Raw genomic sequence first — 16,990 nt, 5'->3', positions numbered from 1 at the left:
ATAGTAACTTAGAACAAGGAGTATTTAAAAGTGAACCTAACTAATCATACTCAGTAAGGGAAGTTTTTGATGGAAAAGAATAGGGTTACCAAATAATTATCACTCCTGTAGTCTCAGAAGGGTTAAAAGAATTGGGCCATTTTTCTTATTCCTTTTCAAGTGAAAAAAAAACATCGTTTGACATTATGCCGAGAAAAAGTAGCAAATTAATACACACAGTTTAAAAATATAACTCGTGTTTAATAATTGATGTAAAGGGTCTATTTGGTTTACTTGGTCATCTGAGAATATACTTAAACTTTTCGGGTTTTTCTAGCTTTTTTGTTCTCCCTAGAGTAAACATTCACTAGCAAAAGCTAAAGACTGCCTAAAATGAGGGCTGGAAAATAGCTTCTTGATTGCTCTCTATACTTTGCTAAAGCCCCACCACATCTGTATTCTTCTGGAGATTTATGGTAGTGCTGTAAGTTAGCTATCATTTAAAGAATATGTGTTATGGCTTTTCTTTTACAATATCACCAACCCAACATTGTTTTCTCAGTTTCTTTTTAGTTGTTTTTAATATCATTCAGGGAAGCCTGATATCTTCCCTGTGTAAAACACCATACTCATTCAGAAATTCCTCTTTCTCATACAACTATATACACTCACACTGCTTGGAACCAACATTCCACTTTATGAATTAGATTTTTTTAGTCTTTGTTGTAAGAAAAGTAGGGGGCTTCCCTGGTGGCGCAGTGGTTGGGAGTCCGCCTGCCAATGAGGGAGGCGCGGGTTCGGGCCCTGGTCCGGGAGGATCCCACATGCCGCGGAGCGGCTGGGCTCGTGCGCCACAGCTGCCGAGCCTGTGCTCTGGAGCCCGTGGGCCACAACTACTGGGCCTGTGTGCCTGGAGCCCATGCTCTGCAGCGAGAGGGGCCACCGCAGTCAGAGGCCCGCGCACCGCAACAGGGAGTGGCCCCCGCTCCCCGCAACTAGAGAAGGACCGCGCGCGGCGGCGAAGACCCAATGCAGCCAGGGATAAATAAATAAAATAAATAAATTAAAAAAAAAGAAAATATGAGTAGTAAAATGTAAGATATCTTTTACCAAAGGCCTGAGTACTTAAACACCACATTACTGATTCCTTACTGTTAAGGACTGAATGTTTATATCTCCCCAAAATTCATATGAAATCCTAACCTCCAATGTGATGGTATTAGAAGGTGGGGCCTTTGGGAGGTGATTAGCTCATGAGGGTGGAGCCCGAATGAATGGAATTAGTGCCCTTATAAAAGAACTCCAGAGACCGAATTAAACTTAAAAGCTTTTGCACAGCAAAGGAAACCATAAACAAAACAAAATGACAACCTACTAAGTGGGAGAAAATATTTGCAAATGATATGACCAATAAGGAATTAATATCCAACACATATAAACAGCTCATACAACTCGACATCAAAAAAACAACCCGATTAAAAAATGGACAGAAGAACTGAAAGGACATTTTTCAAAAGAGGAAATGAAGATGGCCAACAGACACATGAAATGATGCTCAACATCGCTAATCATCAGGGAAATGCAAGTCAAAACCACAATGAGCTATCACCTCACACCTGTCAGAATGGCTGTCATCAAAAAGAACACAAATAACAAATGCTGGTGAGCATGTGGAGAAAAGGGAACCCTTGAACACTGTTGGTGGGGATGTAAATTGGTGCAGCCACTGTGGAAAACATTACTGAGGTTTCTCAAAAAACTAAAAACAGAACCACCATATGACCCAGCAATTCCATTCATGGGTATATATCTGAAAAACCCCCCAACAATTTGAAAAGATACATGCACCCCAATGTTCACAGCAGCATTATTTACAATTGCCAAGATATGGAAACAACCTAAGTGTTCATCACCAGATGAATGGATTAAGAGGATGTACACACACACACTGTAATACTACTCAGTCATAAAAAAGAACAAAATTTTGCCATTTGCAGCAACATGGATGTACTTGGAGGGCATGATGCTAAGTGAAATAAGTCACACAGAGAAAGACAAATACTGTATGATATCACTTATATGTGAAACCTAAAAAATACAACAAACTAGTGAATATAACAAAAAGAAGCAGGCTCACAGTATACGTATAGAGAACAAACTAGTGGTTACCAGTGAAGGGGGGCAATATGGGGCAGGGGGGAGTAGGAGGTATAAACTATTGGGTGAAAGACAGGCTCAAGGATGCACAATATTATGCAACATGGGGAATAGAGCCAATATTTTGTAATAATTGTAAAATGGAAAGTAACCTTTAAAAATTATATTTAAAATTTTTTAAAAAGGCATTGCCAAACAAACAAACAAACCATGGAGAGTTTTCTCTCTTTTTCCACCATGTGAGGATACAACAAGACAGCAGTCTACAACCTCAGGAGGGTTCTCACCAGAACTCAACCATGCTGGCATGCTGATCTCTGACTTTCAGCCTCCAGAACTGTGAGAAATAAATCTCTACTGTTTATAAGCTACCCAGTCTATGGTACTTTGTTATAGCAGCCCAAACTAAGACACTTACCAAGCTAGGTTAATGTATGTAAATGTACATGTACAAATACATATGTATATTCTTCTTTACCACCAAGGTGCTTCCTATTTATATTGAAAGTAAAAACTGTTAAAACTTGTGATTAGCCCTATTTGTTTCAATGACACTCCTTGCTGATGACAAGATGAATGATAAACTAGTATTCCTATTTCTTTGGCTGGATTAGATTAAGAAACAATGAGAACCAAATAGGATTCATTTTATGTTCTAAATGAAGTGTTCCTTTCCTTAACTTGCTTCTGAAATAATCTCATTAGAAAACAATTATTGTGCTCTTAGGACTTGGCACTACGCAGCGGGTGCTCCATATTTTAATTCCTATGTTATAACGTCATTTCAAACTCAAACCAAATATAGTAGCAGTGCTGTTAGATTTACAGCTCACAGAAAACCTCACTGAATTTACAGTCACATGAATCCCAGCCTGTCAGCTCACTTCCTCAGAAGCACAAATCCATGTCAAGCCTCCAGCTGCAAAAAATATGCTCATAAAACACAAATCTGGGATCACTGTTAAACCAGGGAATTAGCTACTTGAGAAAGCACAACAAATTTTCTCATTTTAAATATGAAAAAACAAGGACCACTGTAAGACCAGTGGTAATAATACAAGAGACTTACATAATAATCTAATGCAAATAAAATGAAAGTGCATCTAACAGCCTTCGAATACTGGCTTACAAAGCATTAAGTGTTGCAAGAAGAACTTTTCAAAGAACATAATTTAGTTAAAATTTTTTTTTAGTTTAGAAAAAAGCACTCTGATTATTCAACTAAGTTGTAGCCAGCCTCTTTAAACAGTTACCAAATCCCCGGAGAAGAAAGGCAGAACTTAATTGAGAGAAGTACATGAAAACAAACAAACTAAATTGCCTCACACATTATGCTGAAGGCTCAACAATGGAATATTACTCAGCCATAAAAAGAAATGAAATTGAGCTATTTGTAATGAGGTGGATGGACCTAGAGTCTGTCATATAGAGTGAAGTAAGTCAGAAAGAGAAAGACAAATACCGTATGCTAACACATATATATGGAATTTAAGAAAAAAAAATGTCATGAAGAACCTAGGGGTAAGACAGGAATAAAGACACAGACCTACTAGAGAATGGACTTGAGGATATGGGGAGGGGGAAGGGTAAGCTGTGACAAAGCGAGAGAGAGGCATGGACATATATACACTACCAAACGTAAGGTAGATAGCTAGTGGGAAGCAGCCGCATAGCACACGGAGATCAGCTCAGTGCTTTGTGACCACCTAGAGGGGTGGGATAGGGAGGGTGGGAGGGAGGGAGACGCAAGAGGGAAGAGATATACATATACATATACATATACATATGTATAACTGATTCACTTTGTTATAAAGCAGAAACTAAGACACCATTGTAAAGCAATTATACTCCAATAAAGATGTAAAAAAAAAAAATCTCAATTCACTTTATACTTCCCATGAGTGTGAAAAATACTTTCATTAACATCATTCCTTAGAGTAGGTTATTTTTCTACTTTAACATATACTTTCAAGTATGTTAAAATCAGACTTACAAAGAAGTATTAAAATATGTACTTAAAACACATTTAAATAAATAGCCTTCAAATAAATTCCACCAAGAGGTGGAATTTTTAATCAGGGTTCTCATAAGACCAGTATTTTGGTATGTACATGTATACAGCATGAAATACCCTTGTATATACTTTATGAATATCATGTACACTTGGTCCCAAGCTGTAACAGTAAAGCATCTCTCAGCTCCATTACAGAATTGCCCCATTTTGGACTGACACCATTCTTTCAAAACTCTATTTAAGGGTAAGGAAGGGCATAAGGGTCATAAGAAATAATTGTCAAGACTTCCAAGAGGGTCAGGGAGAGAGCTTATCTTCAGCAGAGCTATGAACAGGCCATATCTAACAAATTAAAATTTAAAAATAAAATATTCATTTAAGTACAAAATAGCACCTGTACAAATATGGGTTTGGAACACATGATTTAAAAGTAGAATGTGAGAAAAGACAGGCGTATTTGTCAAAATGGAGCTCAAAATGAGTTAAAAAGAATGGCACACCCAAAATCATTAAGTGTGGTCAAAGACAGCAGTGAGATAGATAGATATATGTATAACTGAATCACTTTAGTGTACATCTGAAACCAACACAACATTGTAAATCAACTATACTTCAGTAAAACAAAATTTAAAAACAAATAAGAGAAGAATAACCCCCCAAATTTTAAGGTTATAGATTTTAATTTGGTCATAGTTAACTACTAGGAAAAGAAAAACTACTCCTTTTTAAGACTCATAATGTGATCGCTGGGTAAAACAATGCACATGTATATTTCTCAAATTAAATAATCTAATGTAAATTTTTTAAAAAAGAAGTCTATTTCCATATAGGCAGATGGTAATCACACTACAGTGTGCACTGGTTAGACTATATAGTCATTTATGGTATTTAATTTACAAGAGGGACCCAAAACAGTGAGGGGATCTGAATAAAGTTAACAAGAGATTCATTTCACATTCAACAAGTAGTTACTGAGCACTATTCCCAGGATATAACAGATTAAAAAACTGACAAGGTCTCAGGTTCTCATGCACTTTACATTACAATGTTGGCAATCCTCCATCCCACCCTCCTACCCTTGGTAAGAGAAAGACTTTTTTTAATATGAAGGTAGGTAGGATAGGATAGTACAATGGAAATAACATGGAACTTTGAGTCAGATGACCTAAATTCAAATCCTAACTTGATTATCACCTCAGCCTGTTTCCTCACCTGTAAAATACAGATGAAAACGATCACATGATTATAAGAATCAAATGATATAAAAAATATAAAAGCATTCTTTAAGCTCTGTTTATGTAAGAGGAGGATCAAATTTCTTCTGCAAGATTTCAAAGGATATAACAAGGTTTCACCAAAAGGTAGACAGATTTCAGCTCCATACAATTCAGGGCTCATCCAAGATGGAATGGGCTGTCCCCTAATATTACAGGTGATCACACACGGGCTTACTGGCCTCTTGGCAAAAATCCAGAAAAACACAGTAAGTTCACATAACATGTCCACAGTAGTCACAGAGTATAATATCTACTCTTACCCTCTCTGGGGAAGAAGCAAAACAAATGATTATGTTTAGTATTAAATATGTGCCAGATTAGTTCTTCTGTATGCATGATGCAGCTGAAAGGTGACTGTTATATCTGGATCAATCTGTCCAAGTCCCAGTTTTTCCATTATAGGTTTGGTAGGAGTATTGAAAAAGAGAGTATAACTAACTGCCCACCATAAAGCAGCTTCAAAAATGTCATTTCCCTTTTCCTTTGCCACTTATAAACTCTGTTCATGTATGCTCAACTTTCATTATTTGCTATTCATAGAGCAAGGGTATCTGATTAAATAAGAAGGAAATACTGTTCAGCACAATATTATTTTAAAAAGCAAATAATCACTAACACATTAAAAAAGATTCCGTTCAAAAAAATTAAGTTCGGGGCTTCCCTGGTGGCGCAGTGGTTGAGAGTCTACCTGCCAATGCAGGGGACACGGGTTCGAGCCCTGGTCTGGGAGGATCCCACGTGCCACGGAGCAACTAGGCCCGTGAGCCACAACTACTGAGCCTGCGTGTCTGGAGCCTGTGCTCTGCAACAAGAGAGGCCGCGATAGTGAGAGGACCGCGCACCGTGATGAAGAGTGGCCCCCGCTTGCCGCAACTAGAGAAAGCCCTCACACAGAAACAAAGACCCAACACAGCCAAAATTAAATAAATAAATAAATAAATTTAAAACTGTTAAAAAAAAATTAAGTTCTGCAACTTTATATGGAAACCATGTTGATTTTTAAAAAGAGAACTGGAAAATACAGTATTAGCAACCTTGTATTCATTCTTCCACTCATTCAACAAATAGTACTAACCACCTACCATGTACTAGTCATTTGCAATTAAAGGTTTTTTTCTGTGTAACTGAAGATTTTTAATTAGATATATTCCACAGACTGCAAAAGAAAATCTAACCTGGGTTCTGGCTATAAAAAGGTCCTCCGTTCATCTGATTCTGAAGGCTTGTTTGTGAAGTTATGGAAGGAGGGCGCCTATAGGGCAAAGAGCCCCCTATTGTTGGGGGAGTATGGCGAGTGGCAGGTCTATTCATGCTGTAGAACTGAACAGGATGACCTGGAAAAGGGACAGAACATAAATTTGTCACTAAAAGAAAATTATCTCAGACAATGAAATACTTTAGGTACAATGCCTGAATCTTAATAAGATTATTAAAAATAACAATATTTAGCTAATTTAATTGCCATCTGACAAATATTAATGCAAGGTGACAGTTATTTCTCAGTTAACAGTATATCCAAGTGCAAAAGCAGGAAAGTAGGTAAATAAAATTATGATTAGGTTTGGAAAAGCTGTATCTAAATAGATTACTAATTAATATTATGATTTTATTAAATTAGTAATTTGATAGGGTTTCAAAATCATCACAATTAAAATTTATGGGGGGCTTCCCTGGTGGCGCAGTGGTTAAGAATCCTCCTGCCAATGCAGGGGACAGGGTTTCGAGCCCTGGTCCAGGAAGATCCCACATACATGCCGTGGAGCAACTAAGCCCATGCGCCACAACTACTGAGCCTGCACTCTAGAGCCTGCGAGCCACAACTACTGAGCCCACATGCCACAACTACTGAAGCCCGCATGCCTAGAGCCCGTGGCTCTGCAACAAGAGAAGCCACGACAATGAGAAGCCCATGCACTGCAACGTAGAGCAGCCCCCGCTTGCTGCAACTAGAGAAAGCCCGCACACAGCAACGAAGACCAAACACAGTCAAAAATAAAAACAAATTTGAAAAAAAAATAATAAAATAAAATAAAATTTATTGCTCACTTCCTCCAAAAAAACACCAGCAATTAAACACTGAAAACTAAACTCAACAAGATGAGAAAAACGTTTAGAAAAGAAAAAGAAAAAATGTTTGACACACAGTTTTATTCCAAAATAATAATAATAGTAATAAATTTAAGGTAGCAAGCCAATTTGTTTAAAGGAAATAATAAAATATTTCAGCAAAAGGTCAAGTGACATAATTCCAAATCACATTTTTCAATCAAAAATATCTTTCTCTAAACTTAGATTATTTTGTCTTAAAATTAGAGTTTAACAAATTTACAATTATGAAAAAAAGCTAAGATACAAAAAGTGTTGTCAAAAATATCTAATTTTTAGTATCATCCTGAACGTGTTCATATTTATCAGCAATTTCATACATTTTGCTCTCTGAGAGCACTTCAACAACTAATGACAACAGAAGACACTCTTTCCTAATCCATCCAATTGCCTAGTTCAATCCAGTTCCTAAATTTTATCTTGACTCCAATTCTACTTAAAATCATTAGCTAAGGGCCTACTGTACAGACAGACCAAGTACTAGAGCACCCATGAGAGAGCAGGCAAGAAAAGAGAAGAAGGGGGAGGAATGGGGGAAGGGGAAGAGTGAGGGAGAGAAGAGGAGGGAAGAGAAAGGTGAGAGGAAGAAAAGGAGGGGTGGGGGAAGGAGAGGAGAAAGGACAAGGGAAGAAGGGAAGGGAAGAGGCGAAAAGAGAAAAACACAACAATTTTTCTTCTTTTCCATGATTGTAAAATGGTTTTACGTGACTAAAACTGATCTTCAGGAACTGTTAAATTTATCAAACTTGGATTCATATGGATACTCATATAAAGAATATTATAGAAGCACTCAAGAGCTGCTATAGGATTTACTCTTCATACATACGACAGTATCAAAACCTAAAACTCAATTCTGTTGTATAAAAATCTTGAGTAGTCAAGCTCAAGCATAACCCACTGTCAATTTATACAGCCATGGTAAAAATGCAAAAGCATGTAAACTAATAAGCTATTTTTTAGAAGGTATATTTTGTCATTTGAATCACACATTGCTGGCATTTTAGGCATTAGTCTGTAACAGCCTAATACAAATCTAGAATAATCAAGTTAAAAACTCTGATATTTAACACCATTATGAATTTTATATAGTTAGATCCAGTCTAAAACCTCCCATGTTATAAGCCATCAGTGATCCAAAGACACTACATAATCAAGACTCTATTCAAACCATTAATGAAGCATTTATTTTGCTTTGAGCTGAAAAACAAAACTATAGTTTAATTACCACAGACCTAACTATAAAAACCTGAAACTAAAACCTTCTAGAAGAAAACAAGACAAAAATCTTTTGTGACCTTGTGTAAGATAAAGAGTTTGTAAACACAACACTAAAAGCACAATCCCCAAAAGGAAAAAGAAAAAGAGCAATGAACGAGACCATCAACATAAAGAACTTCTGCTCTTTAAAAGACACCATTAAGAGAATGAAAAAGTCAGTCACAAAATGGAAGAAAATATTTGCAAATCACACAATTAATAAAAGGCATATTCAGAATATAAAAGGACTCAATAAGAAAACAAACAACCCAATTAAAAAGGTGAGGGGAAGCAAAAACATTTGAACAGACATTTCACCAAAGAAGATGGCAAATGAGTACATGAAAAAGATGTTCTACATCATTAGTCATTGGGGAAGTGTCAATCAAAACCACATGAGAAACTATTATACACCTATGAGAATGGCTAAATTAAATATACATATATATATGTGTGCGTGTGTGTATATATGTATATAATGACAACACCATGTGCTAACAAGTACGCAGAGCAACTGGAAGTCTCACACACTGCTGGTGGGCATGCAAAATTGTACAAGCACTTTGGAAAACAATTATGCAATTTCTTACAAAGTTAAGCATTCACTTACCAGACAACCCAGCAATCCTACTCCCTAGGTATCTACCCAAATGAAATGAAAGCCTATGCTCACACAAAAGTCTGTGTGTGAATGTATTTGGCAGTTTTTTCATAATCACCCAAAACTGGAAATAAATCCAAATGTCCCTCAATTGGGAAAGGGATAAACAAACTGTGGTAAATCCATTCAATAGAATACTACTCAGTAATAAAAAGGAACAAAACATACAATAATGCATAAATCTCAAATGCACTGTGCCAAAAAGCCAGACCCAAAAGGTTATGTTACATATGCTTCCATTTATGGTATTTTTACAAAGGTAAACTTTAGAAGAAAAAAAAAAAAACAGATCAAGAGGTTGCCAGGGGCTAAGAATGAAATGAGTGAAATGGAAGGACTGCCTACAAAGGGGGCATGGAGGAAATCTGGGGATGATAGGACTGTTCTATACCTTGACTGTAGCTGTGGTTATATCACTGTATACATTTGTCAAAACTCACATGAGTCCATACTAGAAAGGGTGAATTTTACTGTATATAAATTATACCTTAATAAAAAGAAAAGAAAAAAAAGTATTTGGTGGGTGATTCAAAGATACTACATAAAAGAGATTATATTGATATAAGTTGTTAATAAGGCATTTACTTTGCTTTTTGTTAAAAAAAACTGTAATTATTCACTCAGACAACAAATGTTGATTCAGTGCAGACTAGGAACCAGCACCTGTTATTAAATTATAATTTAATTACTAAAATGTTGACTCTAGGTGAGGGTGATTTGTCCTTTCTGGGCCTACAACTGATTTCAAGATGTATTCCTTACTCTACTGATGCAGGAGCATAACAAGATTTCTATATTTAAATAGCTAGAGTGGCCTAACAGAGTGGTATGTAGATCAAAGGACAGCTCATGTTTACATACACCCACTGCAGAAAGCTTTTCTTAAAAAGTGCTGTTACAGAAGCTATGCCATAAAACACCATCCAAAATGAATGGATTAACATGGATTTTTAAGATGTCTTTTAAAACACTTAAACACCTAGATACAGCAGCAGCACTGCACATATATTCTATGAAGTACTTTATTAACCAGCTAAGGTGATGTGTGTCCAAACACATACATTTTTATAGTAGATAAGAACTTGTTTACTAAACCAGCATCACTATTAACTTTGAAAATATACTTTGTAGCAATTGAGCCTTTTTCTCCTTAGCCATGAAAACAAACTTTAGGTTGCAATTTTAAAACAGTAAAACACCAGTCAATCTTAAATTACAAATAAACTTGAAATCCTTAAAAAGCCCCCTAACTATGTGTTTCCAGTGCTGCTATAATAAGCAACAAATTCTGTTATAATAGACTTGGACTTTCAAACTGTTATATCAAATATTTCCTATAAAATATACCTTAAAACTACTGTCATACTTTTCTTTTTATTAATGACATAACCTGTAACAAAGAATACTTCTAATAACAACTTCTCAAAACTGTATAGAAGGGACTTCCTGGAGGTTCAGTGGTTAAGACTCTGTGCTCCCAATGCAGGAGGCATGGGTTCAATCCTTGATCAGGGAACTAAGATCCCACATGCCCAACGGCACAGCCAAAAAAAAAATAAAATAAAATAACTGTAGAGAAGACAGCTCCATACTAAATTTGCAAATCTCTAGTAAATAAAATTCAAGCAATAAAAAATGTGTATTTGTGCTATTCTACTAGAAAAATGAGAAACCTTACCCTGATTCCCTCAGGAAATTCTATTCTTCGGTCACATGCCATTTTCTAGTTAGCACATTATTCTTCAGATTTTTTTTTAATGCAAACCACAAACAAACAAAAATCATAAAGCCAGAGTTCCAAGTAAGAGAAGAGCCAGACAATTGGATCTGCCTGCCAAAGAATAAACCAATACTCACCTGTAGGGGGAGTGGAAGAAACAACAGGGGGAGTTGGAGAAGTGAAGCCATCAGCAAGGGTCTGGGCACCCCCAGCGGCAGTGTCTGGGGCAGTGGAGGGAGGGACAGTAGCAGGAAGAGGGGCAGGGGCAGATGCAGAAGTAGCAGGAAGGGGAGGAGTACCAGCAGAGCCAGCAGGGGCTGAGGGGAAAGAGGAGTAAGAGGCAGCATTAATGAGGCAGTTCCATCAGGCAGGATTAGAAACGGCATTAGAGAACTTAATGTTAGCTACTCGGTGCTTATCAATAACCAAAGAATAGAAGAGAGTGTTAAAAAAAAAAGAATGAGCTTATTATGTTAAAGGATTATTAAGGTTTGCAGCAAATAATTCAAGATGCTAAGGGTAATGTACAGGATTTTAAATTCATTAAAAGCATTCCTTTTTACCTGATAGCCACTACTCTAGAAGAAAAGTGCTCCCTTTATATTGTTATTTTTAACATTCTGTAAATATTGATAGTATACAAAATGAAACACAACACACTACAAAATGACAGTATTCCATTTTGAAGTATACAAATCAGAAAATAAAAATATTTCAGACATAAATATCTTATCAGGTAAAAAAGAATTTAGAAAAATAACTCTTTTTCATGATTTTTAAAAAGGTATTATCTATTTGTTATTATAAGTAAGTTAAATATGTAATATTCTATCCTTACGTCTTTTCTGTCATGTTTTTAAAACTAAATTTTAACTTTGTGTCCTCAGATTAAACAAGTACATTTTTCTGTTTCAGACAAAAGAGGGTAGCATTTCAGTGACTATCAAGTTCTCAGAGTCCATGAGATTGAACTGTCAAAATTATATCTGCTCAATCCTTTGCTACCAATATGGTTCTCACACTGAGACCCCACTGTGCCCAAAGGCATGCACTGTCATAACACCAGCTGGAATTAAACTTGTAACTCATTCCGTGAAACCTCAACTCAAAGCACCAACTACGCCACAGCACCAAAGACACAAAACCAAATAACAGAGAAGTATGTGAACATAAACTCACAAATCATTTGGTTAAAAATAACAAACGCATAAAGATTTTTCAGCATTTACAGAGTCTTCGAGGGAAAAAAACCCTGATTATGAAGAAAGCCCAGTGTAATTAAATCAGAAATTGAATCCAAACTCAGCAAGGTGAAGATGAAGCACAATTCATGTTTTACCTGGGAAGACACTGGGAGGAGAAGGTGTAGGAACAGCAATGGGGACTCCCACACTCCCACTTCCACTGTTCTCCCGACTGCTGCTCCGACTACTAGGGTGGCTTCCTCCGCTACTCCCGCTGCTGCTAAAGAAACAGAAGCCACCAAAACATGAGTATTGATATACAGCAAGATACTGCCAGCATTTTCCAGAATTTTCTGAAATGAATATAGCTACAAAATGATAATTCAAAAGCCCTCCACTTAAAAGATGAATTTCTTAATGAAGTAAGGAAAAGAACTGAGTTCAAGAAACTTGTTTTGGCTACCTTTTAATAAGCATGTATTAAAGAAACTGAGAAAGAAAAAAAATTCTCCATAAACATAGTGATAAATCACAGGGCTTGACACATAAAAATAATATTACTTTCTCTTATTCCAGTTTAATGGCTGTCTGAAGAAACCTCTTTCATAATAAAAACAGTTTTCCTAAACAAATTATTTAATTTTATTTGTAATGATATCATGATATACTATCCCATATTAATGTTTTATTGCATATAGTTTTTCATCTGTAAAGTTCCACCAAAAAACAACTTGAAATTTCCCACATCTGGTCAATTATTTTTTTCAGGTCAACAATAACTATTAATCTTGCAGAGAAATCTGCACTTTGAGATGACTGTTCTCTTCCAACTTCCTGGCTGCTCAAAGTTGCATCAGAACATGAGAAGAGAGAGGTAGAATCAGATGAGGTTTGGGGGAGCAGAGTGAGGAAAAGAACTTAGTGCTTGGAAAATGAGAGAGATTTAACTGAAGTTATCTGAACAAATTATGGTACTATGACCATCACATTTTGCGCTGAGGTAGAGAAAATACCTGTAAGTTCGATTTCTTTGATTCACAGAAGCTGTCCTCACAGGGCTCTGCTGCGAGGGAGCCATAGTACGGGCTGGGCTAGGTACGTAATCATTTGGTACCACTGGAGGGCGCACTGGCTCCAGTGTGCGATAGGGGGAGTGCCGCCTACAAAAAGAAGAGCGTATGTATTGTGTGATTAGCAAGTTTCGGCACAATCAATTCAGAGCTGCCAGTAGTGAAATACAGTTTGTACTCGGAGGTAGTAGAACGTGTTTTAATAAAACCCAGCTACCAATTTCAGTCTTCCCTTAAGTATCACTTCTCCATTAGGGTTTTGATGCATATTGTTGTATTTTAGTCTCCAACTTCATTTCCCTCTGCTAATGTGATTTTGTTCATTCATTCTGAGAGCATGAAGATTCTACTACCAGATAAGCCAATGTTTCCCAGACTCTCTTCTTAGATGAGTTCAAATTATTTTAATGCCATGTCAAATTCCCCCAACTGCACTGCATAAATGCACTAATTATCCTCCTCACCTCTCTCTCCCTAACCAAAAACTCAGACAGGGTAAATCAGTCTAGAACATGGCTCCACAACCCCCGCACTGATGATCAATAGCAACCCTAACAAGTCACTTCCCTTTCTATAAGGTACAGAAATAAAACCATGTCCACACACAGAAATATATAATTTAATCTCATCTCCTTCCATTCTCACTTCACATCCTCCTTCAGCTTTCACCTTGACTGCTCTTACCTCTTACCCTCTTCACAGTTCAACATTTAAAAGGGAGAGAAGGAAAAAAAGATCACCTAAGTCTTTCTACCTTATTTGAAGTACAAAACAGACTGGATTTCATTAGCATATCTCCCTCTTTTTTTCAAAATTTCCTTTTAAAAGAAAAGAATGAGAAGAGCAAGAAAGGAAATATAGGAAATAGGATGCACACTGGAACACTAGTAATTATTGAGTTAGTTCTCATCTTTAAGTTTCCAAATAACTTTATGACAATGATAAATACTCAACTGACACGAAACTGATATTGTGTAGATGAGATTCTGGTCTTTAACTGGATCTCCAGATGTGAAAATTAAAGAGCTTTCTTTTCCTAAAATGATGTTGCTCACCTGACTTATGTATTTCTCAATAATTCACTTCCCAAAAAGCTCCCACGGTTCCTTTAAATACTGTTCTCCTGGACCACTCGAGTTTTGGCTCATTGATTCTGGATGAGATTACTCTGCAATGACCCTGTCTACTACGCTCAAAATCTTCTTGCATAAACAAATATACACATTACTAAAAATAAATAACAGGCACTAGACAAGATATTGGGTCAAAGAAAGAAGAAGGAACATTAGGACCTTGGATTTAGAATACAAAAAAGGGGCTTCCCTGGTGGTGCAGTGGTTAAGAATCTGTCTGCCAATGCAGGGGACACAGGTTCGAGCCCTGATCCGGGAAGATCCCACATGCCGCAGAGCAACTAAGCCCGTGCACCACAACTACTGAGCCCGCGTGCCACAGCTACTGAAGCCCACGCGCCTAGAGCCTGTGCACCGCACCAAGAGAAGCCACCTCAATGAGAAGCCCGCACACTGCAATGAAGAGTAGCCCCCGCTCGCCGCAACTAGAGAAAGCCCGCATGCAGCAACAAAGACCCAACACAGCCAAAAATAAATAATAAATTTATTTTAAAACATAAATAAAATAAAAGACAACAAAGTTTGGGCATCTCTGAAGTTATGATGTAAACATAAAACACCATAAAATACGAAACTGATTGATTTCCAATTTTTCCCAGACAATAAAAATGTTCTGTTTCATGCAAGAAAAAAAAAAAAACCTTTGCTGAGAACCATACAATGAAGACAATGATAAAAAAAAAAAAAGGTAAAAAACTAGGGGCAGAGGACAAAACACGGTAGCTGGGCAAAGACCGCGAAAAAGCCAGGCTGTGACCATCAAACGGCTAGTAGTGCCCAGCCACTCTGGTCTCTGAAGACACTGCAGAGCCCTTGCTAATACACAAGGAAAACAAATACTAGTGTATGAGTAAATCTTTAAAATTGGGGAGTAACAGAAAATTTTATTTTACTAGGGTTATCTTGCTAACAATCTTGATTCAAAACCTAATTAAAATCCATTAGATACTATACATGATAGAAATACAGACATTCCACAGGAAAATAAATATTTCCTCTTGACCTGATTCTCCACTCTTACCCTGTACAATTATAACCTACCACACATCATCTACATTCTACCCTGAAGTTTAAATCTTATTTAAGCTACTAGATCCTCTCCTCTCTAATCTAAGCAGAATTTTTTGTCTACCCCGAATAAAATCATCCTATTCCTGGCTGGAAATCATTTTTATTCTTTTGTTTCACACTCTCCTAACTATAATTCCTCCAACATCATCTTTCTTTGCTTGATTAGGTTGCTAGGGTTTTTTGTTTGTTTCTTTTGTTTGGTTGGTTTTTTGTTTTTTGCTTTTTTTTTTTTTTGGTGAGGGGGCCAAAAATCAAGATTGCCAATTAAAAACTTTTAAGCATATATCACAAAGCCAATGGTAGTCAAAGCATTTTGTCTTACACATTTAAAAAAAATCCAATTCATGGTACAGTGACTCTGAAAAGTTGACAAAGGACAAATTACCCCCTTTTACAGATGAAAAAGCTGAACTGCTAAGAGGCTTACTATGCAACACGACACAGCAGGAGCAGAGCTGGACCACGATTTTAGTCATCTCACTTCTGGGTGATATTACGCCCACCTGATCACAAATCTTGATCATGATAAACCAAGTTTTTATACTAAGATGCTATAGAGGAAAAAAGTCAAGCTTTTCCATCAATTGCCCATTTCTCCCAAAGTCAAATCCGAAGCCCAAGTCTGTAGACTGAATGAAAGCTCAGTATTCTCATAAAAACACAAGATATACAGACTTCTGTATTAGGCACAGTATTTTCTTCAGAAGACTAGTTTGAATAAGAAAAATCAACTATAATACAAAAGACTAAAAATTTTCTGAAAATAGGAATTAGAGTATAATTTATAATAAGCCATGAACTCAGGTTAGGATTTACCTAAAATTTAAAATGCATTAGAAAAATAATTTCTAAACAAAATATTTTTAAAGTATAAAGATGTTTCCCAGGTATAAAGTATAAAAGATGTTTTCCTTTTGGAAAAGTTACACACAAAAAAGATAATCCTAGGAAGAAAATGTTCTCTTTTCAAATATTTAAAAATAGTTTAAACATATATATTGTTTAGTTTCCACACAGCACTACATGAAATGGTTTTCAATTATTACTTAGTTACATACTCACCCAAGCGTCCCTTTCCCTGACATAGGGGGACTGGGGGGTTTCTGAGTTGGAGGTGTTGTACGCGGGAGCCCACCCATCTTCATGTTCTGGGTACTCACCTAAAAAAATTTTGAGGAAAAATCAATTTAACCTGTATGCAGTGAAACAAAGTGGCACTTTCAGGAAATAACATTATGCTATTTAACAAAGGAGGGGAAGGTTTAAATAGGAAAAAAAATTAGAGGCCATGCATTTCATACGCAATTTCTACTCTACTATCATTCTACAGTTGTACTCAAAGGACTCTTCCTAACGTGAGA

The 16,990-nt window shown here is 36.5% G+C and overlaps 1 protein-coding gene across 5 annotated transcripts in view; it reads right to left on the bottom strand.

Moving 5' to 3' along the window:
• Nucleotides 1-16,990, bottom strand: part of ABI2 (abl interactor 2) — a 104,582-nt gene that overhangs the window by 19,373 nt on the left and 68,219 nt on the right. For all 5 annotated transcript variants that reach the window (XM_082840814.1, XM_082840815.1, XM_082840816.1 and 2 more), the window contains exons 4-7: nucleotides 16,692-16,789; nucleotides 13,369-13,515; nucleotides 12,511-12,635; nucleotides 6,603-6,761 (exon numbers count right to left, since the gene is read on the bottom strand). In XM_082840814.1, coding sequence (XP_082696940.1) covers nucleotides 6,603-6,761; nucleotides 12,511-12,635; nucleotides 13,369-13,515; nucleotides 16,692-16,789 — 529 coding nt within the window. The remainder of the gene's footprint in view (nucleotides 1-6,602; nucleotides 6,762-12,510; nucleotides 12,636-13,368; nucleotides 13,516-16,691; nucleotides 16,790-16,990) is intronic.

This window comes from Leucopleurus acutus (genome assembly GCF_964270905.1).
Source record: "Leucopleurus acutus genome assembly, chromosome: 6".
In the NCBI taxonomy this organism is placed as follows: Eukaryota; Metazoa; Chordata; class Mammalia; order Artiodactyla; family Delphinidae; genus Leucopleurus; species Leucopleurus acutus.
The sequence above is the reverse complement of the archived record's forward strand: the minus strand, read 5'-3'. Positions and strand labels throughout refer to the sequence as shown.